Raw genomic sequence first — 27,519 nt, 5'->3', positions numbered from 1 at the left:
AATTATTCTGATCAGTGTGAACTAAAAAGATGCAAATCAAAAGAATGATTCATTCACAATGGATGACTTCATTTTGCTGAATTTGTGAAATGATTCATTCATGAATAAGAATGATCTAATTCTCAAGCCTCAGTCTCCATTCATTGTAATTGCATAGAAAAGAGTGACCAGAACATTCTACAAGTCATTCAGGTTCACAATGAGAGTGAATAAATCATTACAGAATATTCATTTCTAAATAAACCATTCCTTCAAATTAGTCATGCTGTCTGTTTGATACAGCGCCTGAAGCTAATATTGCATTGCATACTTTGCAAACACAAACTTTGCAGTCCAAACATAGGCTGTCAGTGTAAGATATGATATGTTTTGAGATCTTCTCTATCATCATCATCTGACAGGGCGTAAGCAGCCGTGCCAATTGACAAGACCGCCCCATAAGCAGTAATTTCAGCGAAGCTGAGCTTGAAAAATTCTCTGAAATGTCAATGATTGAGGAACATTTCCCCAATCAGGAAAGTGTCTCCGGATGAGAGGATGAGAGGAAACATTAATATTCCGAGTGGGAAAGAAAGAGCTTCTGGTATTCCAGTGATCTAGTCAAGCTCTGATTTGAAGGATCGCCTTGTGTGGAAATGAAGGCTAACTCATTGAAAATGTCAACATCTGAATACATCACAAAATCACATGACAAGCAATTCTCGAAATAGCTGCAATTTATACATGTATATGATGTTCAAAATCATCTTTTAGACATTACTGAAAGGTTTTAGTTATGGCATGTGTCTTAAATGATGACTACCAGCATATATCACCAAAATATATCACCTAAATAATTGACAGTTGCATGCACTGGTTCAGCATGCTAACTAATGAGGCCATATAGCATATCAGCTTTGGCCCATTATATATTAAAAGACAAATTCCCTTATTGAATCACACCAAAGGCATTGCCTGAGGCATCATGCCAAACTTGCTCCAGTGCAGGAGTTAATTATTACATTACAGAGATTAAACCCACGGTGCACTGTTGCCAGAACCCAAACATTTGTTGCTGGGGGCTGTCTTATAAGTTGCTCCTCGCTTCCGTTTATCAACTGTGCAAAATAATGCATCTGAAGTCTGTAAAAAATGCTGATTATGTGGTAATAAATATGCAGGCTACACCTTCAGCATCAGAAAACATCTGTAACTCTATTCCCTATTCATAAAGACTGTGCCAAGAGTTTGCAATAAATGATTTGCAATAAACGCCCATTATTCAACACTGTAATGCAGTACATCTGACTTAGGGAGCTTCTGGTAGGCAACATACATTGTGCAGAAATTAACAGGCAGTGCAAACATTAGTTACACAGACATTAATGTACAGTACAGCACAACCTCAAACTTAGGATGCACTTCAAAGTGTATACAGTGCTGTATGTACACTAATGTTTATAAGCCAATTGGATACTGCAGGTGAAATGTCTGACCATTGTGCCCATGTTTAACATTTTTCAATTTTAATTATAAGTCATTTAAGCAACAGCGTTGAGAAATATATGGTATGGCTTAAATTTTAATCAGCAGCATCTCTGATTTTAGGCAGAATTACTATACATGATGGCAATTGTGTCTGTGATTGAAAATGTCCTGGCTCTTCCAATCTTTATAATGGCAGAAAATGGTAGCTGAGATTCTGAAGTCCAATGAAGTGCATCCACCCATCATAAAAAGTACTCCACACATCTCCAGGGGATTAATAAAGGATTTCTAAAGTGAAAATTTGTATAAACCGTAATCTCTAGCTGACTGTCATACACACGTTCACAAGAGAGTTATGTTCTGGCGGATTTACTGCTAGTATAAAGCTTGGAAGAGCAAGGACATTTTTTTAAAAGGGGTCATCAGAGTTGATATGATTCTTTAGGGTCTTAATAAAAAGTCTGTAATATACTTTGATTAACATTTCTCTATGGTAGTGTAAAACAACACCCTTTTTACACTGTCAAAACCCATTTTGCTGCATGTCTCTTTAAATGCTAATGAGCTCTGCTCACCCCGCCTCTCTCTTTTGTGGGGTGATGAGCCGTCCTATTTACTTGAGCCGCATTTAGCTGCGAAACATGCTAACTAGCACATTATTAAGAAAGGCGATTTGCAAAAATGCGATTTGCAAACAAACCCTTACACTCACTTCTTCTGTACGTGAAGCTGGATCACGAATGATCCGCGTGAACAAAGATGCATTTAGGTAGATTGGGGGTGCATTCCCTTCAAAAACAAAAGTAATCCACTGTGTCTTCAGTGGCTCAGATGTAGAGAATAAATGACGACTGGACTTGAAAAAGGGGATATTATTTATAGGGATTAAAAAATACCACTGGGTGGATTTTTATCATTACAGGGTGGTTGTGTACACACAGTGCCAACACACATTTATGTTCAAACAACATGTACAAGTGAATTTTGCATCCAATGACCCATTTAATATAACTCTGATTGTATTCGTCTGAAAGAAGAAAGTCCTATACACCTAGGATGGCTTGAGGGTGAGAAAATCATAGGGTAATTTTCATTTCATTTTCAAGTTATGGAACAGATTTTGCTCGTATTACCCACAACTATGTAATTTAACTAGGGAGCTGCTACAAAGACAACACATTTAGAACGGAAGAACAGTTTAAAAAAAAAAAGTGTTTATAGTAAGTGATCTGAAATGTGACATGTCTAATTACTAAGTGTGCAGTGTGAAGAAATCTTAGATTTTGTGTCAGAAGTAGCAGTTTCATTAAACAGTCTTATGGAATTGGGGTAGAAGCTGTTTTTGAGTCTTTTTTTTTTTTTACAAAAGCTGTTCCTAGGGTCGTACCCTTTCACCACTGTAGCTTATTTACCCCTAAATGGTGCATTTAAAGGGACAGTTCACCCAAAAATGAAAATTCTGTCATTAATTACTCACCCTCATGTCGTTCCAAACCCATAAGACATTCATTCATCTTTAGAACACAAATTAAGATATTTTAATGAAATCCAAGAGATTTCTGACCCTGCATAGACAGCAATGTAACTGAAAAATTCCCAGGCCCAGAATGGTACTCCCGTTAACACATCGAAGACTGATACGAAAGGTAATAAAGTTGTTGAATAAAGTCTTTATTTTTGTTTCCTTTGCGCACAAAAATATTCTCGTAGATTCACAACATTTTAACAATGTCCTTACTAACTTTCTGTGCCTTGAATGTGGTAGTTGTGTTGTTGTCTCTGCAGGGTCAGAAAATCTCTTAGATTTCATCAATCATATCTTAATTAAGAGAGGAGACCTCATATCTTAAGGTCTTACCGGTTTGGAACAACAGCGTGAGTAATTAATTACAACATTTTCATTTTTGAAACTATCCCTTTAAGTACCTTAAAGATACATATTAGTAATATACTGGTACATTTTTGTACCTTTTTTTCCTGACAGTGTACATGTATCTGATGTACCTAATTTGCCTTTAAGAGAAATCATGAAAAACATAATAGTGCAGAGTGATTAGAGTCTGTCATAAACACTTTTCCTGCGACACTGTTTAGAATAGACACTTTATTAAGACACTATATTTAGTCAAAGTCAGTTTTTGTAATATCTCTCCAACAGACTAGGAGGAGAAAGTACTGCGTCTCTATGTCAGTAAATAATGAATTAATAAAACCATCAATTAAATTATTCTTCCGCAATGGAGCTGCATCATTATATCCCCAGCTAATGATGGGTAAAGGTCTCCTACCCAATCTAAACATATTGTACTAGGCTGCATTGTCTCTATTTCCCAAAATCCTGAAGATTACACCCACGAATGCTAATGAATTTCAAATGGCTTTAGCTTGTGCTGAGCAGGGGTGATAAATCAGGAGGGGGCAACACTGTGTAATGAAGCCAAATGAGGCTCTTGGCCCCTGCAATGAAGCTAATGAGATGGGGAAAAGTGTTGCTCAGCAGGTACACGGCAGAGATGTGCATCTAAGCGCTAACCATGTGACCTTAATGAGTCCCTGAAATAATGCTAAAATGAGCATTTATATTTATGGCTGTATGGCTACAGATGTCTCATATTTAGATGTTGACTTTAGACCTCTTCATCGCATCCCCGTTGCTAACATGCCGTACAACGGTTAGGTCGGACCTATTAGCATTGTTGTCAGTCCGTCGTGACCCATAATGATTATAAAGAGAAATGAGAAATCAGACGAACCTTCAGGTCACTGCCGTTAAGGCGGATTCTGTTTATCCTCCGGCCGCTGGGTCTGCTGGAGTCAATCCAGTAAATGAACTCCTTCTTGTAGTCAAAATCCAAACTGATGATGTTGTTAAGGCCCTACGGAAGTGAGCAGGAAACACAACATAGAGGTAATAGAGGTGAATTAAGTAACCGCACGAGATGGACTGCACAACAAATGTGACTGTTAGCGCAGTCAGCGTGATGTATTAGCTGGGTAAAGGCTGCAGTCAGCACGCATAGATCAACTATGCAGAACAAAAAAGAATGAGATGTTACGCCTTGTTCTGCTATTCAATTAGCTGGAGGGCTTAATTAACCACTTCCACGTACGCTTATCTCGACAGGATCTGGCAAGGGTGTACAACAGACATGAAACATACAGAGAAAACATTTCTTTTGATGTCTCTTCATCGTATTGATTTTTGGAAGAGGACGCAGCATGAGACGGGCGCACGTGGATGCTGGCTTCGGAATCCAAGGAAGCAGTTCAGAGAGCCTTCAGAGGGAACGCTGAGGGTACATTCGTTACTGTCATGTTCATGTCAAGCCGCTGTCACTCAGTCTACCGCTCACTGCCAACCACTACCCCCCACCCCCCGCCTTTGCCCAATTTGCCACGGCTGCTAAGATCAGGCGACGGCCATGATGACAGATGAAAAAAAAAAGCTCTGATACCCACATCAGATCATCAGCACTGTGAGACCCAAAATAACCTTTAGCTTTATCTTGTGGCAAGAACCTCCAGCCTTATCTAAAGGCCACAAACAAGTTGTTTTATGTGACATCAGTTACAACATTAAAGAGAGATCTATCGAAGGTCATGAGGATTTATAGTGAGGCAGTAAGATGCAAGAGGAAACATTATCTATAATTATTTTATCTTGCCAAAAGGGTTTGTTTCTACCTGTAAAAATTGCCTTGATTAAACTTATTAAAAAAAATTATTTATTAAGAGTTAGTGTTGATTTTATTATAGTCTGCACTGTTCAAAAGTTTAAAAACAATTCTTGATATTTTTGAAGAATGCATTCATTAAAAAAAAAAAACTTTTTTTTTTCTTTTTACATTTTTTTTTTAATGTAATTTATTTCTGTGATTGCAAAACCGATTTTTGGCAGCCATTACTCTCAAATTCCTCAAAAAAAAAAAAAAAAAGACATTCTACTATGTTAAAAAACATTTTTTAATCAATGTTGAAAACAGTTGTGCTGCTTAATATGTTTAGGAAATAATGACATATAATATTTTTTTGTCAAGTGTCTACACTGATGAATAGTCAATTTAAAAGAACAGCATTGGAAAAAAAAATCTTTTTTAACAATGTAAATGTATTAAAACTTTTGATCAACTTAGCACAGTTACCACAGTATAAAACAAAAACAAAACAGTAATAATGTGAAATATTATTACAATTTAAAATAACTGTTTTCTATTTAAACTGTAATGTTAATTAATGTAATTTATTTCTGTCATGGCAAAACTGAATTTTTTGATAGCCATTATGTCTTCAAAATAAATAAATAAAATAAAATAAAACAAAAAAATTATAACTATGCTCATTTTTATTTTTATTTTAACCAATGTTGAAAAACAGTTGTGCTGCTTAAAATGTTTGGGGAAATAATTATATATAATACATTTTTTTCATGCTTCTATACTGATGATTAGACACACTATTTATTTATTTATTTATTTATTTATTTATGTGTTTGTCATTATTATTAAAAAGTAAATAAATCTTTTTTCTAACAATGTAAAACTATTGAAAGTTTTGATCACTTTAGCACAGTAACAAAAAATGAAAACATCATTTGGAAGGAAAATTTAAATTCCATTAAAAGGCAAAAAGAGCTGTAAGAGAGGAAAACAGGTTAAATTATAACTAAATCTGTTAGTTAGCTAGCTCATAAAAAGTAATATGAACTGCACAGCATTAGTATAGGCTCTAAATTAACACAGTAATATTGCTGCAGTGTTCATCTTGTTCCTCGTTGGGTTGTTATCTATGATGTAATACACTATTTTTCCCTAGCAGAAGTTAGATGATAAATAATGAGCAGGGTAATGTACAGTCAGCCAGTCATTACTGCAAAATAAACCAATTCAGGGTGATAAAAGTGGGTTTCTAATGATCAGGTGACTACATTTTCTCTTACTTACCGCACTGGCTGTGCTTCAAACCGAAGGGACAGGCAATGATTTAATTACGGATACTGTATGGCAGCTCGATAAATAGCTAACTAGCATTCCACAGAGCAAACAAGATCATGCACTATGCTAGTATGAGGTCAACAAAGACCTCCGTCGTCGGAAAGAGGCCACAGGGGCCACTCATATTTAAGTGCAAAAGCTTTCGTTTCTTCACTCTTATTAAACAAAATGGAATAAATGAAATTGAATGATTGCTGATGAGACTACTCCATAAAGGGGAGAGTTTTCTGAGAACCCTACAGACATTCCCCTGGATGACAGCCTCAATTGGTATGAATAATGTAATGAGCGCAGAATTGAGGAAACTCACATTTCACTAAGAATCATCATTTTGATGGTAATGACTATAGGCCTCTAATGACACCAGCTGTGGATAATAGCACAGGGAAACTCAACTTGCTACACTAGGCCAATCAGAAGTGGCTGTTACGTGTAGAGTCAAAATGACATTTCATAGAGCCATTCATAATGTGCGCCAAACTCTTGAATATGCAAAAGAAAAAAATTACTTTTCATATCTGCAAACAAAATCTGCCTAAGACTAAAAAAGCAGACTTTAGTCAACCAAAATGGATATTTTAATAGTGCATATTTCTCTCCTGATTCAGATAAGACGACATTTCCACTTAAAAATGTCTTAACGATGACTTTTTTAATGTTGGACTTGAGTCTTGTGGATTATTGAGATCAGTGTTGGGGAAAGTTACTTTTAAAAGTAATGTATTACAATATTGAGTTACACCCTAAAAAAGTAACTAATTATATTACTTAGTTACTTTTTATGGAAAGTAATGCGTTACTTTACCTTTGCGTTACTTTTTAAATCAGGGCAGAGCTTGCTTGTTTGTTTTTAATATAAAAAGTTCTATTTTTGGCAAATGTAAAAGCCTTTTCACACCAAAAGCCTTAGGCTTTGAGAAAAGTAAATTCACATCTGTACAGCAGAAAAAACTCTTCAGCAATAAAAAAAAAAAAAAAGGAAAACAAATTTTATATTATCTTGAGTAATTTTTGCTCATTAGTATGGTTGAATTGGATCATCGAAGGTCGGCAGCAAAGACATCAGTTAATAAAATGGGATTTAATACATAAAGGATATTTGCATTATTTAACATATTTAATTATTGCAGGTTTGTGTCATATTCTGAGTTGAATTTTACTGTTTTTATTCATTTTGAGGAATACTGAATCTGTTTTTTGTGAGTGAGATGAATTAATGCATGTTCACATTTATTCTAGAACTAGATTAAGTAACATCTTACTCCTGATTTCTCTAAACATGGGGACAGGAGAGCTTTTAATCAATAAATGGGGGGAAAAATAACTGCCGTTACTTATTTGAAAAAACTAACTTATTTTCTTGTCAATTAAAAAGTAATGCGTTACTTTACTAGTTACTTGGAAAAAGTAATAATATTACATAGCTTGCGTTACTTGTAATCTGTGACCCCCAACACTGATTGTGATGTGTTTATCAGCTGTTTGGACTGTCATTCTGACGGCACCCATTCACTGCAGAGGATCCAAATTTTAATTAATTTAACTATTTAAAACTTTGCTATAAAAATTTCGTAATGATGAAAGTTTTAGTAGCATGTGGGATTAATAAAAATTCATTAAATTTTTTTAATATAGAAATAGTTTAGAATCTACTAATTATATTTAATGGTAAAATATTGTTATTATCTCAAATTAATTGGCTTTGCTTATATAAAAACTGAAGTCAAATGTATAGAGTACTCCTCGCTTTGAAGACCAGCAAAAGAAGGAGTGTTTTTAATTCTTTAAAGCTCCACCAAGCCGGGACACAAGTTAATGACTTCAATTAGTGTTTTCAAAGGGCATAGGAGACAATAGACACAGCGTTGTTATCACAGTCATGTCACCACAGCTTAATTGGTCCTCCATTAGGCTTTTACAAACACAGCAGTTCTATCTTATGATCTGGTCTCTAAAGTCCAATAACAATTTCATGTAGCAGTACAGCAGTCTCGGCTGGGCAAGATTACATGGGCAGCCTTTCAATAAAGTGCGATATGAAAATAAACAAAAGAGAGAACGCAATTAGAAAACAGTTGACGTAGAGCTTTACCTGTTTCAGGAGAGTGTAATTGGATCCATCAACACTTAATTTTCTGATTTCATGAAGATCAGCAAGTATAAGAAAGGGTTCTTCAGCTGGGAGAAATATAAAAGTGACATGATGTGATGAAGCTGGACAACGGTCAAGTTAACAACAGTTTCTGGGGGAATTCACTAAATGATATTTACCTGAAAGAGATTTGCAGCTGTTCGGGTCTTTTCTGGAAGCTTCATAGCCGTCTACACAAAAACACTTAAAGGAACCATAAGTGTTGGAGCAGTTCTGGCTGCAGGGCAGCGTGGTGGAGCATTCGTCAATGTCAACGCATGTTTTCCCGTCATGCTTCAGGTGAAATCCCGGCCAGCACTTACACTAGACACATTGGTGAAAAAGTGATAATAGAGATGTTTTGATTCAAAACCAAGAAATTGCTATTAATAAAAAAGAAACATCTCAGCTGAGACCACTCTGCAAAATTCCACTTCATATCAGTGCAATTTTACAAACTTGTAGTGATAATATTCAAAAATGAAAACTGTGCCATCATTCAATGTCATTTGCATGTCGTTCCAAACCTGTATCGCTTAAAAAAACTAAAGGAGATTTTAGGTAAAGTGCTCTTTTCCAAGTGAATAAGCATCTCTTTTATTTATGAGTCATCTTTTCCTTTAAAAAATAAAAAGTCCTCGCATTTTACTGATAATGATGACTCACAAACTTTCATGTTAGGTCTTTTCAAATTTTCCAAATCTGTTGCTGTTCTGCGCTCATTCTGTAACCCGAAGAGCTTTTCCAACATAAAATGCGTGCCTCTGTAAACATTTCTGCAAAACTGAAAAAACGTACCTACACTGTAAAAAATAAAAAACACAATTTGTTGAGTCAGCTTAAAATTATTTAAGTTCAGTCAACTAAGTTCAGTCAACTAAAATAAGTTTAGTCAACTTAAAATGTTAAGTTGTACTAAATAACAACTTAGATATTTGTGACCCTGGATCACAAAACCAGTCATAAGGGTCAATTTTTCAAAACTGAGATTTATATATCATATAGCTGAATACATAAGCTTTCCATTGATGTATGGTTTGTTAGGATAGGACAATATTTGGTCGAGATACAACTGTTTGAAAACCTGGAATCTGATGGTGTAAAAAATCAAAATATTGAGAAAACAGCATTCAAAGTTGTCCAAATAAAGTTCTTAAAAATGTATATTACTAATCAAAAATTAAGTTTTCATATATTTACAGTAGGAATTTTACAAAATATCCTCATGGAACATGATCTTTACTTAATTTCCTAATGATTTTTGCCATAAAATCAATAATTTTGACCCATACAATGTATTTTTGGCTATTGCTACAAATATACCCCAGCGACTTAAGACTGGTTTTGTGGTCCAGGGTCACATTTGTGTTTGCTAAACTTAACAGATGGTAAGTAACCCAGCTGCCTTAAAATTTTAAGTTGATTCAACTCAAATATCTAAGTTGTCACTTAGTATAATTTAACATTTAAAGTTAAATAAACTTTTTTTGAGTTGACTAAACTTAAAATTTTAAGGCAGCCAGATTACAAATTATTTTAAGTTGACTCAACATATTGTTTTTTACAGTGTATATGTACGAATAACTGCAGTTTCCAGATGAAATGAACACTAGAAGCAGTAGAACTTCGACAACTTTTATTCCTTTTCACACAAAGTATGATTCACAGGTACAGAGCCTCATTTTTACCCAATTACTGAGCTCACACGATACAGTGTTGCACTTGAGAAGTGAAGAGCTCCAGTATGAACCCAAACATTAACAAAACATCTCAAATCTGCGAAAGGAAGTTAAAATAACACGGCTGCATCAACAAATGCGTTTTTATAACACTTTTGCATTTTTTTAACATTATCGGATAGGTTTATTTCCAACAGGATAGAGCATTAATCTTTAGCAACACTCCCTGGATATTTGAATTCTGAACAGCCACAATACATGCCTCAAGCAGCGTAAAAAAAAATGCAGCAATACATGCCTGTACCAACGTAATAAAAACGTGCCACGTCACGTATTGAACATGTTTTTTAGCTCCACTCTCTGGACATTTCACTTTGAAACTGCCACAAAACATGCAGTAAGGTATGCAATTACGGTGTAATGTATACAGAGGCACGTATTTTTGTGAGCCTGGGTTGGGCTTTTCTCAAGATCCCTTCATTTACACCACAGTGAATGAGGTCAGATTCTTCACCTACAGGATCTTACCCAACGACAGTACCTACAGTATCTGTGATGTCTTTATCGACTTTTAGGGTGACTGGTTAGAAATCAGCCAGGAAATGACACTGCCTCCAAACACCTCTGATGATCACAGGTCATATGAACACTGCACTCCTGATGCCTTATTTCCCAATCAGAAACACTGCAGAAGTGTCTGTAACTTGAGGGAATTACCTTAAAAATCTCCCTCCTTATGGCACACCTCTAGAAAGTTCCCGAAGGCACAATCCTTTGTTTAAATTTGACCTGAGAATGCCAATTAAGTGCCAATGAAGCAGAACTGGGACAAATCATTCCTATGGCTTTTTACTTTGTTAGTTAAATGTTTACCGAAGTAATTCAGTGAAAAGATGCTGCAGAAACAAAAACACAGTAGGTTCTACAAAGCAATTCATCAGGCACATTTGCAAAACTTGAAGTCGCATGAAATAAGACATGAATGAATGATTTCAAAACAGAGCTAAACTGAAAAGAAAAAATGCAATATCGGAACTGCATGACAAATAAAAATATTGTGAGATTTTTAAAAATCTTTCTTTTCTTCTTTCAATATAACAGAAATATGCACAAGGAATACATGCGTATTTCTGCAGAAGACTTACTAATACTGTATACAATTTGAAGTTGTCTTATTTTGCATAAATATACTTTAACATAATTAATGTAATGTCAAAAATTAACTGCAATAATATACTTGATGCTGTGTAATAACCTGGTGAGGAAATGCATGACTGCAATACAACTATGATATGGAATTGCTAATGAAATTAATTTCTCTGCATCAAAAGTTATTGATTCTGTACATTTTCAAGCTAAAAAAAAATCTTGTAGCTTGTAAAAAATGATTCTGAATGACATGTCAAATTGTGAATGTTGCATAAGTGTTAGGTGCAAGCAAGCTTGGCTGGATAAAAAGTCTGAATAAAATGTAGCAAAATATGTTGATAAACTCGATTATGCATATGTCCGTTAAAAAGGCAGGATAAAAAAATTAAGCACCAATTTAAGACCAGATTTAATACAATACCCAAATTTACATAAATTACATAAAATATCTTAGAATCTAATTCATTTATATATGGACCACAAAACCAGTCATAAGGGTGAATTTTTCCAACACAACACAATTTTAAAGTTTAAAATCAAATGTTTTATGCGCAGGAAGAGAAAAAAACTTGCGCATTGTTTGTGCACACCGCACACACCTGAAGCTTGAGCATGAACAACAGTCCCGGTGCGAATTCCCGGCCTGTGTCCGTTCTCGAACCCGTTCCGTGCATTTTCACTGCAGGAAAGGTCGTACCTGTAATTTGTTCAATTGTATTTATTTATGCTCTTGCTAATTTATTAGCTTGTTCCTATTTTATTACTGTTTACTTGCCTTTAACAATTTAATGTTTAAAATTGATATTAGTCATTTATTAGTTGTTTTTGCTGTGGTATTTTTCGTTAAAACTATAAGCAAAAGTTCCTGTGGGCTGCTCATGTTATTCAGCTGCAACAGAAAGTTTTGTAAAAATACAGAATAAAAAAGTTTGGCCTATTTTTTTTTTTTTACTTTTTAATGTTATTGGAATCGAAACTAGGAATCGTTAAGAATCGGGATCGATAAGCAGAATCGGAATTGGAATTGTTAAAATTCAAACGATACCCAACCCTAGCCGAGATATAACTATTTGAAAATCTGGAATATGAGGATGCAAACAAATCTAAATATTGAGAAAATCTCTTTTAAAATTGTCCATATGAAGTTCTTAGCAATGCATATTACAAATCAAAAATTAACTTTTAATATATTCACAGTAGGAAATTTACAAAATATCTTCATGGAACATGATCTTTACTTAATATCCTAATGATTTTTTGCATAAAAGAAAAATTGATCATTTTGACCCATACAACGCATTGTTGGCTATTGTTACAAAAATACCAGCACTACTTATGACTGGTTTTGTGGTCCAGGGTCACATACATTAAAACTTTCATTTTTTTTTATTTAATAAAGAATGTATTTACAATATACAAATTACTTTTCTTTCCAATTGACACTATAGTAATTATTTAAAATAGCAGCTAAATCTACAATGTACAATATACTGTGACCAACCTTGTATCCCACTGGTAAATCCTGGCAATCCTGCGTGCAGCCGCTGACACGACGGTTGAGACATTCATTGACATTACAGTTTTTCTCATCTGAGCGATCTCCACAGTCATCTTTCAGGTCACATAAGCTCTTCTTAGATATACAGCGGCCATTTGAGCACATGAAAAAGGAACTGTTGCATAAGCTCTCTAGAAACAGATTAGGAAAGTGAAAACAAAGGAAACAAATTAGGGAAAAGTACAAAGCAATACAAACAATACAGGCTTGTAGTGTTGAAAACCAAGCTGAAAATGTAAAAATGCTTTTGGACAAAGCATGAATGGTTGGATGGCTTTAACTCTACAAAGCTAGAGGGCATAAAAGTTGCAATCCAACAAAAGCCAAATGTTATTTCAAGCTTCCTGCAACTGCCAGTAAGTGCAAGGCTTTTTTTTAAATAAATGCTTGGTACGTGCAGTTGAAAACATGCCATCCCCGCAGGTCAAAGTTATCCACTTCAGCCCCCCGCTTTTATCCATGATGTTCCTTGGCCACTTGTATTCCCTCAGATGTTCAGTAAGCCCCACATCCATCAGTCAAACATATTTCAGGCACAGCTCTGTTGGGCCATTACCGGCAGCGAGGCATTTGAGGTTAAGGGGCAGCTCATCAGAGTGGTCAGGGCAGTCTGGGTAACCATCACACTCCCACTGGGCGCTGAGCAGGCATCGGCCATCAGCACAGCGGAACTCATCCGGCCCACATGAATGGTACACTGCATAAAGAGTGAGGACTGTCAACATAGTGACACATTCAGCGACCATACAGAGATCTTAAAGGGATAGCTCACACACCAAAAAATATAAATTCTGTCAGCATTCATTTCTGTGGAACACAAAAGCAGATATTTAGTGGAATGTCCAAGCTGCTCTGTTTACAATTAAAGTATTCAGCAATTTATACCATCAAACTCCAAAGCAAAAAGGACAAAAAAGCACCACATTGATAAAAATGATTCTGTGGTGTAGCAAATACTACAGAAAAATAAAACGTTAGTTTAAGCGATAATTTAAAAAACACTAAGTTAATTCTACATTGGTACTTATTTCAAGCTTTTAGAAGTTGAAGCATAAATATAAACATTAGTAAAACCCACTCAACTTTTCTGATACTGGTGTTCCCATCATGCACTGGGGCATGAATAGTAAATAAGGTTGATTTTTCTGCTTTCCAGTTGTATTTACACAGTTTTTGTTGTTGAATTTAGTAACTTGTAATTTGGTTACATCTGGAGTTCATTTTTACTTGAAATGACATATTCATGTTCAAAAATGAACCACAGAATTGTGTACCAAGTCTCTGCGTTCTGATGAACACTGCTTTACAGATTATCTAGATATGGTGTCTACATGATATCTATTGTATCATTTACTTAGATGTTTCTATATAACATGCATTTTAAAGACATGGTTTAATTAGGTGATATTAAGTAAAATCAAAGTATTCCCATGTATGGTTTGACTAAGTACAAACTGCTCAAACTTTTACAGGCCAAGCTAAAGTTACTTATTTTCTTTGGCAAGTAGGTAAGTAAATTTTAATTAATTCTATGAGTTGATTGTACAGAGCAGTAGCAGTAAAAGTTACTTAAAATGTGTTAGTGCAAATTGTTACAAAGATTTTTTGAAGTAAATCCTAATAGTTTTTTAGTGCAAAAATGTACTATAAAAGTTTGTCCACTTGACTTAAAAACATCCTGAGAACTTTTTGGATCTTCTCAGTTTGAAATGTGATCCAATTTCATAAACATTCTGATAAATAAATTATAATAAAATACATGTTGTTTTCCAAAGAAAGAAAGAATGTTAACGAACTATGTGAACTTTGAAGATGAAAATGAAACAACAAAGGTATGTGATGTTACTTTTCAATAATAATCTTCAGATGTCTTGGGTTAGCCTTTCCAGGAACTAATGAGAGGTTCTCTTTGAATCTCATAATTTTCCAGACTTTTTATTTCACATTTTAACCTCAGTTCAATAATTTCTAGTGTAATAAATTGTGAGGGTGTATGAACATGGATGATGTCCTGTGGAGAGGCTGTGCTTTCATGTCGTGAGGACCAGAGCCTAAGTTTCCATCAAAAAGCCCACAGATGTTTCAGCTTTAGGTGAAAAAAAAAAGTTCCAAAACATTTTTTTCAAAAACCTCAGTAAGTGAAGTACTAACTATTCTTGATACTGTTCTTCTTAATTAAGAATGTATAGTACAACTAATACAAGCTCAAAGGAGCCTAAGGCTGTATAGCTTTAATTAACTGAGAAATGCCTTACTTTTTCCATTAAAATACTGCACATTTTTACTATTTCAATGTTGATTTTTGTGGTTTTCAAGTTTACTTTATACATAAAATTAGCTTTCGCAAGTTCTTTAAAGGGATAATTCACCCAAAAATTAAAATTCTGTCAATAAATATTCACCCTCATGTCATTCTAAACATGTAAGATCTTTATCTTCAAAACACATATTAATAACAAATAATAACACATTTTGGAAAACATATTAATCATGTGACATTAGTGGTTCAACCATAATGTTATGAAGCTATGAGAATACTTTTTGTGTGCAAAGAAAACAAAAATAATAACATTAGCCTTACTTATTTAAATTAGAATATACAGACGATGAACAAAGAAAGATGGACGTTCTACGTTGTGGTACTCTCGTGAACGTGTGTCAAAGTCTGACATGGAAGAGAAGAAATTGTTGAGTAAAGACGTTTTTTTTGTTTTCTTTGTGCACAAAAAGTATAGACCAATTATCGGTTTGAATGCACGGCCAGGATGCACATATCATGAGAGAGAATTACACGGATACAGTACAAAATAGTTAGATTTAAAAAGATTATAGATTATATTGATTAAAGATGTAGTTTTCAAAATGTTCTCCACATATTACAAGAGCTTGTCACCCAGTGATAAGTTATTCAACGAAATTGACGTTAGATAGTGGGATACTCTTACAGATCAGGGATGACCTTTTTTTGAGGGCGGTTTTCAAGTGCCAGTCTGGAACCATGGAATAAAAGATTTAAAAAAAAATAATAAATAAAGGTAAATTTGATTTTATATTTTAAAATTCTGATTTCATTCTGGCAATTCCGAGATTATATCTCACAATTCTAATGAGGAAAAACATCTCGGTTACGTATGGTCATACGACACACGTCGTAGTGAATGACAAAAAGGGAACAACTCGTCATTCTCTTTTCCCCTCGACTCAGAATAGGAGTTTATATCCCACACTTCTGGCTTTTTCCCCTCAGAATTGACAAACTCAGTTAAATCGAGTTATAAAGTCAGAATTAGAAGATATAAAAAATCAGAGAAAAAAAATAAAATAAATACATGTTATGAAAAATGTTAATAGTAATAATATTTAATGTTGTAACTGTAGGGCTAATACGTCCCCTATGAACAGCATATGTGAATATTATGTAGACCTATTGTTTAAATCAAATTTATGCTTTAAGGGTGCTTTCACACCTGTAGATCGATTGCTTTGCTCCAAAAGAGGGGTTAAAATTATTACAATGTTGCTTTTTATTCATGGTGTGGTTCGCTTTCACACAGCAAAGTTTCTAAACGGACCAAATGTGTTAATACAAGTCAGGCGCGAGTAAACTGTCCTCTCATTGGCCAAAGTTGATTTTGAGTGGTGCAGACAGACACAGGTTAATTTTAAGCGGTATTAGCAAAACAACAAAGCTACTGCTGTTCATGGAACTGTAATTACCCATTATACAGTGTGATAAAGCCTGGTTCGTTGGTCCATTGGATCGGATTGCTTTCTCACTACAACCGAACCTCTCCAGTGTTCGTTTGAAAGTGTACCGAGACCACCTCTTCAAAGAGGTCTCGGTACGCTTCTTTGGCCCGCTTTTGGTGCGCACTCGAGTGCGATTGCTACATTCACACCTGCACAAACGAACCGCACCAAGAGGGAAAACGAACTCTAGTGCGATTCAACCGAACTAAAACACCCTAAAAGTACAGAATAATCATAGCAGTTTTCATCCATAGTATGCCCGTTTAAACGTCTGCGTTTAGCTTCAAATGGCGTCTTTGACGTCCGTATTCTTTGAAAACGATTTGCATTCTGATCAAAAGGCACAAAAATATTTTTCTTCTCTTATTCCATGAATTTTACCCATTTACCTCCACTTATTACCAGTGTTTTTTTGCAACTGTGACGTCTACTCCAAACTGGTCTATTCTTGTAGCTTCATAAAATTAAGGTGGCCAATGGCTCTGCTTTTCGTTTTGAATATAGAAACAGTAAATAAATATTATCCATTCAGACAGATTCCAAGAAAAAACGCTTACCACATTCAACCGATTCATCCGAACCATCTCCGCAGTCATCGTCATGGTCACAAACAAAACGTTTTGGAATGCAGCCTTTGTTGAGGCATCTGAAGGAATTCTCATCACACGTGTTATTTGGAGCTGCGGGGTAAACATCAGGACCTTGAGCTTAATTAATTCTCACTAAGACTTTTCTTTTTTACCTTGGGGTACTAGTCATGTCTGCCAAATCCATCTCTACCACAGCCTGCAGTCTAGCATGTTTCAAAATGCATCACTAATGAAAAGCCTGTGGTTAAGAATATCTTATTCTTTGGAAGTCATTGAGTTTTTAAATCCTGACCTGAGCACGTATCAAACAGCCAATTATAATGAATGGCCGACATCGCTGCTAGAACAACACCTGAAGGGAGCTTTCATCGATAACACATCGACATGCAGAAGACATTTCAAACAGATCAATGGGGATATTTACCACAGCCGGCCGCTGCGAGCTCATCGCTGCCATCGGGACAGTCTCTCTCCCCGTCACACAACCAGCGCTTGGGGACGCATGCGTATGAGCCCGGACAACTGAATAACCCTGGGGCACAGGTCACCGAGCCTGGAGAATATTTTGTTAGTAATTCACCATTGTTGCTCAGGTCTATTGATTATAAATTACAGTCTACTTAAAAATCTAGAGAAATTACACAGCAATGCTTGAAAGCTTTTTAACAAATGCATAGCATACACTTGGATGTTCAGCGTTGCTTATCAAGTTCTGAAAAGTATTTAATGCGTTTAATTGCATTTGCAGTTATTAGGAGCATAGCAATATCATTAATATCAAACTGACATTTCATTACAATCCAATCAAACGTTTGTTTACGATAAATATTTACTAATATATTAAACCATGATTGCATTTTCATAATTGGACAATTTATAATAGTTTAATTGTATTTCGCCTGTAAATAAAACACTAGCTTTGAGGCACAGAAAAACAATATTTACAGTTGCACAGAATGGAAAGAGAGTCATGCGCATACCGCAGAGATCCACGCTCTCGTCCACTCCGTCTCCACAATCGTCTTCGCCATCGCAGAGCCACTGCTTCGCTATACACTTGTTCTTCGAACAAGCAAACTGGTTCCACAGACAGGAGGAGTCTATCAACAAAGGAGTTGAGAGCCACAAATAACAGTGCTTAGAAAATGACATCCACAATTTAGAACTCATCTCCAGCCGAATGCTTTTAGAGATGGTTTCTTTATTTCTAAATTCAGGAGACTTGGCTGTAGACCTCTAGATTACACGTCTATTACTGGTGCTCTCTAAAAACTGCGGCAACAAAACACTCTACAACCCCTCGCCATAAATACGTCAGTCTTTTTCAAAGTGGCTTTTACATAAAGAAGCAATAAAGCAGAATAATTGTGTTTTCTGCATTTTTTGTTTGCAATCACACTTTTATCCTGTCATTCATCTCAAATATATAGAACTAGCAGACACATCTATTTCTGTTCTTTGTGTTGAGCAACAGCTTTACCTTATGAAAATTATTTTTTATGGCTTTCATTCCATGCCTGTCAGCTCTGATTACATCTACATGCTAGTGCACTTCTGAAAGTCGACAAAGTATCAGCTCATATTTGGATTTAAAATGTACAGAATTTATGTTGTTGAAAAAGGGACAAATAAATAGATGTAATCTACAAAAAAATCTGTTTAAAATAAATGCTGTTCTTTGGAATGTTCTATTCATCAAAGAATTCTTAAAAAACAACTTTCACCGTTCCCACAAGCTATTAAGAAGCACAAGTATTTTCACCTGTTTTCAGTAAGATCAGCATATTAGAATAATTTCCAAAGGATCACGTGACACTGAAGAATGGAGTAATGGCTGCTAAAAATGTACATTTTTGCGCATTTGCGTCTGAAAACTACTGTGTGCGACTGACCCAATCAGCATATTCGTGTTTGCGCTGAGGGGAGCTTCAAAGGTTTCTACGTGTTTTTGCAACATTGAGTAATGCATCACAGACATATCTCACAAATCCTTTCAGAAATCTCATAAATAAGAGATTCATTGTGCAGTGTAGAGAGCTTCGTTGATTATAATGGAACTTTGTGAGATCTGAACTAAGATGAGTGACAGCTTATAATGATTACTGAGGGAGTTTGTAAATGTGATATTGATTTAATACAACAGTTCAATAAACAAGAAGTTAATATTAAGTGACTGACATTGTCTACATTGACTATAACAGTATTGCCTGATTTTGCTCTATTTGGTCTACTAAAATAGCTTAAAACAAGTTACAACTGAGCCGCTGCGCACCTCCATTCCAACACACTGCGATGTTTAGTTTATAAATGAACGTACGTTTTAACAAATCTAGTGAGTCAATGATTCAATTTCCCATTCATAAAGACAGTCACTTGCTTCATTCTTGAATGAATCAGCCGTTCGAACAAATCAAATGAATGAATGATTCGGTAATTAAATCAGTGACTTGCCTTCACCTACTGGCAATTTCATTTTAAAGCATCTTTTCAGTTATTTAAATCATTTAATACTTCTACATTTTAAATTGTATATTTAAAACATTAATCTCATGAATTTATAAATGAATTTGTAAATTTGATTGCACTCATGCCACCTCTGAGCCTCATTAAACATGAAAATACACCTACAAGCCACTTTTGTGTTCTTCTGTGCCACTTCTGTAGTACAAACTAATTTTATTAATACTGATTTCATTTCATTGGTAACTTATTCTACTTGTTCTTATTCTGTTGTTTTAATTAGAAATGTTAAAAAGCTTTTTAAAATAAAAAAACTGACATAAAAGATAACATACTTTTAATTTGAAAAATGCTTGAAAAAAATTCTATTATAAAGGTAAAAACAAAATTCCCCTGTTAATCACTTTAAGGAGTCAAATATCACCTTGTAATGGGAAGGCAAATTTTTGATTATTGATTAGCTTCTTAAATTTGGACTGTGCTCCTTAAGCATAAAAAAGTAAGCTTAGAGCCCTATGTGCATTTTATAATATATTAAAATAGTGACCAGTAACTTTAATATTTAACAATATTACTGTTTACACTGTATTTTTGATCATATAAATGCGGCCTTGGTGAGTATAACAGACGACTTTCAAAAAAATCACCAACTTACAAAAACCATTAACTTCTGAACGAAAATATATCTAAACTACGACCTATGCTATCAATGTCAAATGCTGAAACATTAATTCATGCGTTTATGACCTCACGGTTAGATTATTGTAATGCTTTATTGGGTGGTTGCTCTGCTCGCTTAATAAACAAACTCCAGCTGGTCCAAAATGCAGCAGCTAGAGTTCTTACTAGAACCAAAAAGTATGATCATATTAGCCCGGTTCTGTCTACACTGCACTGGCTCCCTATTAAACATCGTATAGATTTTAAAATCTTGCTAATTACTTATAAAGCCCTGAATGGTTTAGCTCCCCAGTACCTGAGTGAGCTCTTATCGCATTATAGTCCCTCACGTCCGCTGCGTTCTCAAAACTCTGGCAATTTGATAATACCGAGAATATCAAAATCAACCTCGAGCGGCAGATCTTTTTCTTATTTAGCACCCAAACTCTGGAACAATCTACCCTACAATGTTCGGGACGCAGACACACTCTGTCAGTTTAAATCTAGATTAAAGACCCATCTCTTTAACCTTGCTTACACATAACAAATCCACATTCTTATAATTCAAATCTGTTAAAGGATTGTTAGGCTGCACTAATTAGGTCAACCGGAACCGGGAACACTTCCCATAACACCCGATGTACTCGGTGCATCGTCAGAAGAATGGCATCTACGCTAATATTAGTCTGTTTCTCTCTTATTCCGAGGTCACATTAACCACCAGATCCAGTCCGTATCCAGATCAGATGGTCACTGCAGTCCCCCGGATCTAGTCCGAACCCAGCCCAGATGGTGGATCAGCACCTAGAGACGACCTCTACAGCCCTGAATGTCAGCGGAGTCCACATCAACTAGATGAGCCCCAGAGACGGATCCACATTAAAGACCACATCACCTAGACGGCTGTCGGCACAAGACCACGGGAACTTTGGCCAGAGGAGAACTGGCCCCCCGACTGAGCCTGGTTTCTCCCAAGGTTTTTTTCTCCATTTGTCACCGATGGAGTTTTGGTTCCTTGCCGCTGTCGCCTCTGGCTTGCTTAGTTGGGGACACTTTCTCTTAACACAATATTGCATTTTATTTTATTGTTTTTGATTAACTACCTTTACCTATAATGTGAGTGTTTAATGTTGCCTTTGGCATTGTTGATGTACTGTTTTCTATTTAATACTGTACAGCCGCCTTGTCACAATTCTGTATTGTTAAAGGCGGTATATAAATAAAGGTGACTTGACTTGACTTGACTGAATGGTACTCTACCTCAACAGACATGCCTAAAAGGATGACATTTTTATAACATTCTTTCAAGATCAAGAATACTTCACAGATCTGATGAAATATAATTATACGTCAACATAATTATACACCACAACATGCCCATGCATGTGCAAATTGCGATAGGAGGAAAGCAGATGACAAAGACGACAGTTTATATCTAAGCCAAGTTTTTTCCCCTTTCAGTTCTATTTTAGACAGACTCTGCCTGCCAAAAGAGTTAGAGTGGTCCACTCCTGGGGTTACAGCATGGAGAATGAAATTAAGGGTCGCAGCAGGAAAGATTGGTCTCAAATTCCCATGATTCTCCTTGACTGCCTGATATTCTCTTGCTACATTTGCAGATATCCTATCTCCATTCACAGTGCTAATGGTGAGCTTATAACATTTTATGGAGTAAAACACCCTTTCAGTTCCAAAAATATCCAAATTAGATGTGGTGCATAGTGCATTTATTCACTAAATGCATTACATACATAGTCAATAAATAACTAATGTATCTATCTGGATTTCATACAACCGTTTTGTGAACTGAAAATCCTTGAGGGCTCCAGTTATATACATGCACGCAAGTCCCAAGGGCACAGGTACACATGGAGATTGGTTTTTATCACCTGAAAATGCTTCTCTTGACCTCAGTATTAGCAGCTGAATTGGTTTCTGCATTCAAAGCTCATCTCAAGAGGTGGGCAGTAATCTCTCGCTCCACATGAGAAATCAAGCCGAGTGAAAGCAATGGGAGGCTAATACCAGTCATGCTTACCACACTGGAACTCATCTGCACCATCTTCACAATCCTTCTGCCCATCACAAAGCCACACGCTGGAGATGCAGTTCCCGCTGGGACAGGCGAAGTGGCCTTCTGCACATTTTTGCCCGTGGGAGACTGCGGCAGTCAGAGAGAATACGTGTTTGATTACGGAGAGTGTAAATAAGTGCAAGATTTGCTTAGTGTAGTGAGAATTTGGTCCAGTGGTTGTTTGGGTCATTATTCCCTCCCTAAAATCGCTCCCAGGCAGATGAAATCTTTATGTGATGCAATTCTCTATGGAACTATAAGGGTGTAAAAGTGCACTTGCCTCATTAAAAGTACATCTCTATTCAAACAGGTCTACTCCGATAAATCCCACATTTGCTTTCTATTTGAAACCACTGACACGCTAATGAGTAATAAGCTGAAATCTGCCAAGACTAATTTTCAAGCCACCTTTCATCAGCGGTTTTGAAGGAACCTCAGTTTGCACGAGTGTTTAAATGTCTGCTCTTCGCAAGTCTGACAATCACCAATAATTATTCATCAGCCTTCCGCACTTTTTCCGGCTCTTCAAGCATGGAGAAAAAGACAGGGGCTTGTCTATGCTTCATTACCTCTTTCATAAATAGTGTTTCGACAAAATTAATTCGATTTTAATGGAACCTGGCTTCCTCAAGCTGCAAAGCTAACAAAAGGAGAGTTATAGGGAGCGTTACCCTGACAGTTCCTCTCGTCGGCGTAATCTCCGCAGTCGTTGGCTCCGTCGCACAGCCAGGAATGGTGAACGCAGAGCGAGGTGGTGTTACAACTGACAAAGACCTTTTCTACCACTCCCATTCTGTAAAAATCTGCACAATCTGTGTGATCTGGGAAAAAAGGGAAGACCTTGTTATCTACAGTAGGTCACATGAGATGCACACAAAATGTATAATCAAAATTAAAGCAATAGTTCACCCAAACCTAAAAATCCTATAATTATTTACACACTCTCAGACTGTTCTGTCAATATGACTCTCAAAAGATAATTTTCTTAATATTATCCAGGCTGCTCTTTGCAATGTAATGAAAGGGAATGGAGTCTCCAAAATTGTAAAAAAACACAATTACAGTAATAAAGTATCATTAAAACACAACTACACTACTCAGCAAGGGTGCATTAAATAGATCAAAAGTGACAGTAAAACGTTTACAAAAGATTTCTATTTCAAATAAATTATGTTCTTTTAGACTTTCTATTCATCCTAAAAATCCTAAAAAAGAAAAATGTATCACAGTTTCCACAACAATATTAAGCAGCACAACTGTAGCAAAAAATACTTATTTAATTACTATGTATTTATTTTAATTACTATGTACTTACATTTAAATGACTCATTTGATACAAAGCACTTATTGTTTTTACATTTTAATTGTTTTAATAACCTGCATGTAACTACATCTGTAATAAATTTCTGTAAGTACATTTATAGTTTCACTGTTAACGCATCCCTTACACCTTAACCCACCCTTAAACCTACCCATACCACCAAACCTGTCCCAAACCTTACCCATACCCGACCTCAATAGCAGCAGATGTGTTTTGCAATACAATATGAACACAATCATTTCAATAGTATATATTTTTTTGATGTAAGTAAACAGTAGTTAAGGCCACTTTATATAAAAAGAGACCATAAATTGTAATATTTCATAAAATTACTATCATAGCTTTTTGTGTAAAATAGACAGAAATGGTTTAACCCTTTATCAGACACTCCCATTTTTGAACATAGACGAGAAAATGCACTTTCCAAAGTTACATTTTTATAATTCATGAACAAAAACATTTTTTAGTATGATTTTGAAGTACATTTTCCATGTCTGACTTTAAAATGGTTTTCAAAGGATGAATTTTGAGATTTCAAGTTTTCAAGTGATATATATTTTCTGTTGATTTCTAAAGTGTGATAGGAAAAAAGGCAACAAAGAAAGTCTTGCGTGACATAGGTCAGAACTCCTGTTATGATGTAGATTTTTGAGCTGCACTCTTGTCATAAATTAATCTATTACTTTTCCTACATAATTTATAACACAAAATAATGGTAAAATATCTATTTAGAAGTCTTAGACCTTTCCAAAGGTATATAGTTTGTCATGATTAGATTTTGATTTACTGTTAATATGGTGAATTAAACTTGTTAGGGGTTAAGTCGTACGGTATACAAAAACATCAATACCAAACACAACTGGCTCTAATGTTATTAATGTCAATGGTGCCATATTTGATTTGAGAGCTACAGCATAGAAGATTTTCAGTGAATAATGACTTAAAGGCATTGTAATCCCAAAAAATGAAAATTAGCCCATTATTGGCTCAGCCTCAAGGCATTCGAGCGTATATGACGTCCTTCTATCAGACGAATGCAATCGGAGTTAATTTAAATATGATCCTGGCTCTCCCAAGCTTTATCATGGCATTGGGTGGGCGTTTCCCTTCAACAGTCCAGAACAAGTCCAATAAAGTGCATCCATCCATAATAAAAAGTGCCTCACACGGCTCCAGGGGGTGATTAAAGGCCTCCTGTAGCGAATCAGTGTGTTTTTGTAAAAAAAATATCCATATTTAAAACATAATAATCACTTTCACCTAGCTTGCGCCAACTGATGACATAGGATGTCGGCATTGCACATTTGCCTATGAGTCTCATGAAATCCAACGTTTGTTTACAGAAGCAAAGGAAGCAATGTTTCCTTACTTCAGCAAAGGAAGTTCCCTCTTGGTTTATATCGAAATCCTCCAACATTTTTCTATACAAATTCTTGTTTTGTAGTTCTAATTCGTTACTGTTGTTTTGTTTTGGTTTCTCCATGGGCTGTTCGCCAATTCTCACCTGCCCCTGTGCAACGCAGACATCATAACGTCCGGTATTGCTTCCTTGTACGACTAGTTGGCGCAAGCTAGATTAAAGTGATTATTACGTTTTAAATATGGATATTTTTCTTACAAAAACACACCAATTTGCTACAGGAGGCCTTTATTCACCCTCAGGAGCTGTGTGAGGCAATTTTTATTATGGATGGACGCACTTTATTGTACTTGTTTTGGACTGTTGAAAAGAAACACCCACCCATTGCCATGACAGAGCTTGGGAGAGCCAGGATAATTTTTAATACAACTCTGAGTGCATTCGTCTGAAAGAAGAAAGTCATATACACCTACTGAAGAATGCCCGGAGGGTGGGTAAATATGTATCTCTAAAATCTCTAAGTCTAAAATCTCTTTAATTTAGACTAAAAATATACTAAACTTGACTAAAATAATATACCACATGACATAAATAGACTTAAAGTAATAGACAAAAGACTCTCAGACCTGCTTTTAAAATACTTTTATGGTGACTTTTGTCATTTTGTCCCCTTTCATTATATTGGAAAAGCATGGAGAGGATATTCTGTTCCAATATTACCTTTTCTGTTCCACTGAGGAAAAAAAGTCATAAAGGTTTTGGAAGGACATTTATTTCATTTTTGGATGAACTGTCCCTTTAATGACAGTTTATTGATTTATCTTCAGTTCTATCTAGGAATGCATTACGTTTGTAGTCTAAAATAGTCTGATATGTCAAGGCACTGATTATTACAGTAGGATAAAGAGAACGTGTGCTGCGTTGCAACACGGGAAGCGCTGCCTTACTGCAGTTCTTTTCATCCGAGGCATCGGCGCAGTCGATGACCTGGTTGCACCAGGAGGATATTGGTATGCATGTTCCATCTTGACAGGATGACTCAGACGCAGCACACGTGACATCTGGAACAGAGACACTTCATTTACACTGAGAGCGGAGAGACTAAGGCACCTGGACGTGTGCTTAAATGAATGAAATATTGTGCGCTGATATTTGTATGATATGCACCGCAATTCACTGATGATAACAGGGTCTTCCAGACGGCATCCAAAGAAAATGACTTGTGAAATGCTTTCACAGCTTGAAAATTGCGTGTCATTTTTTAGGTCTAACATGGTCCGAAATAAACCTTCTAGCGGCACAATATTTTTTTGCTGCCTATTTTCCTTTATAGACTGTAAAAAAACAACTTCCTTAAGTGAAATTTATATGCAAAATGTCAAGACAAGATACCCACTGTTACAAAACGCCTCATCTGAGTTGTCTCCACAGTCATCGATTCCATCACAAAAGCGATTGTTAGCCACACAACGCCTGTTGTAGCAAGGACGATGACCCTTTCGGCAGCTCCTGTTGTCTAGCGATACGGAAAGCAACGGCACAGCAAATCTTTCACATCAGGGCAAAAAAAGCTTCATATTCTCTCTCTTATTTACTCTTTCTGTTGCTCTGGGCTTATTCCCATTTGCTCCTCTGGTTGAAAGCAGTAAGGAGAAGCGGCTCATTTTATTAGGTTGAAGCCTCAGGGAATGGAACTGCCACCTTAAACCAATTCTGCGTGCTTACTGCTTTCGTGATGCGGGAGCGGGGAGTACATACGGCAAAGCATTGTGATCGGCTACTTACCACAATATTGCATTTTCTCATCTGACTTGTCTTTGCAGTGGGCAATTCCATCACATGTTAACTGGTAGTCTATACATTCCCCATTTCCACACTCAAACTCAGTGTGGATGTTGCAAGAGGATGTTTTTGCTATGAAAGAGAACACAAAATATATGACAAAAATTAGTGTCTTTGATCCAAAAGCACGCCTTTTCTCAAAAAACTAACATTTTTATGAAGTATCATGTCCATGCACAAATAGCACAGGAAGAGCTGAAATCCCTAACTTCGGAGCAACAGCCACAGCGATGTCTACTTAAATTAGAAGTTCACTTCCAGAACAAAAATGTACAGATAATTTACTCACCCCCTTGTCATCCAAGATGTTCATGTCTTTCTTTCTTCAGTCGATAAGAAATTATGTTTCTTGAGGAATAAATTTCAGGAATTATCTCCATATAATGGACTTAAATGGTGCTCCCAAGTTTGAACTTCCAAAATGCAGTTTAAATGCAGCTTTAAATGGCTCTAAACGATCACAGCCGGGGAAAATGATCTTATCTAG

The 27,519-nt window shown here is 35.9% G+C and overlaps 1 protein-coding gene across 5 annotated transcripts in view; it reads right to left on the bottom strand.

The window, feature by feature from the left end:
* The window catches only part of lrp1bb (low density lipoprotein receptor-related protein 1Bb), a 355,559-nt gene that overhangs the window by 53,379 nt on the left and 274,661 nt on the right, over nt 1–27,519 (bottom strand). For all 5 annotated transcript variants that reach the window (XR_007828439.1, XM_051119357.1, XM_051119358.1 and 2 more), the window contains 13 exons: nt 26,976–27,104; nt 26,587–26,706; nt 26,138–26,251; nt 23,181–23,330; nt 22,474–22,596; nt 18,296–18,415; nt 17,740–17,868; nt 17,283–17,405; nt 13,532–13,672; nt 12,919–13,106; nt 8,730–8,913; nt 8,551–8,636; nt 4,221–4,343 (listed from right to left, as the gene is read on the bottom strand). Coding sequence is in view for 4 of the 5 variants with exons in the window: in XM_051119357.1 (XP_050975314.1) it covers nt 4,221–4,343; nt 8,551–8,636; nt 8,730–8,913; nt 12,919–13,106; nt 13,532–13,672; nt 17,283–17,405; nt 17,740–17,868; nt 18,296–18,415; nt 22,474–22,596; nt 23,181–23,330; nt 26,138–26,251; nt 26,587–26,706; nt 26,976–27,104 (1,730 nt within the window). In the remaining variant the exon portion in view is untranslated. The remainder of the gene's footprint in view (nt 1–4,220; nt 4,344–8,550; nt 8,637–8,729; nt 8,914–12,918; nt 13,107–13,531; nt 13,673–17,282; nt 17,406–17,739; nt 17,869–18,295; nt 18,416–22,473; nt 22,597–23,180; nt 23,331–26,137; nt 26,252–26,586; nt 26,707–26,975; nt 27,105–27,519) is intronic.

Source organism: Labeo rohita, chromosome 9, assembly GCF_022985175.1.
Source record: "Labeo rohita strain BAU-BD-2019 chromosome 9, IGBB_LRoh.1.0, whole genome shotgun sequence".
Lineage (NCBI taxonomy): Eukaryota > Metazoa > Chordata > Actinopteri > Cypriniformes > Cyprinidae > Labeo > Labeo rohita.
Note: the sequence above shows the minus strand (reverse complement) of the source record. Positions and strands in the feature narration are given on the sequence as shown.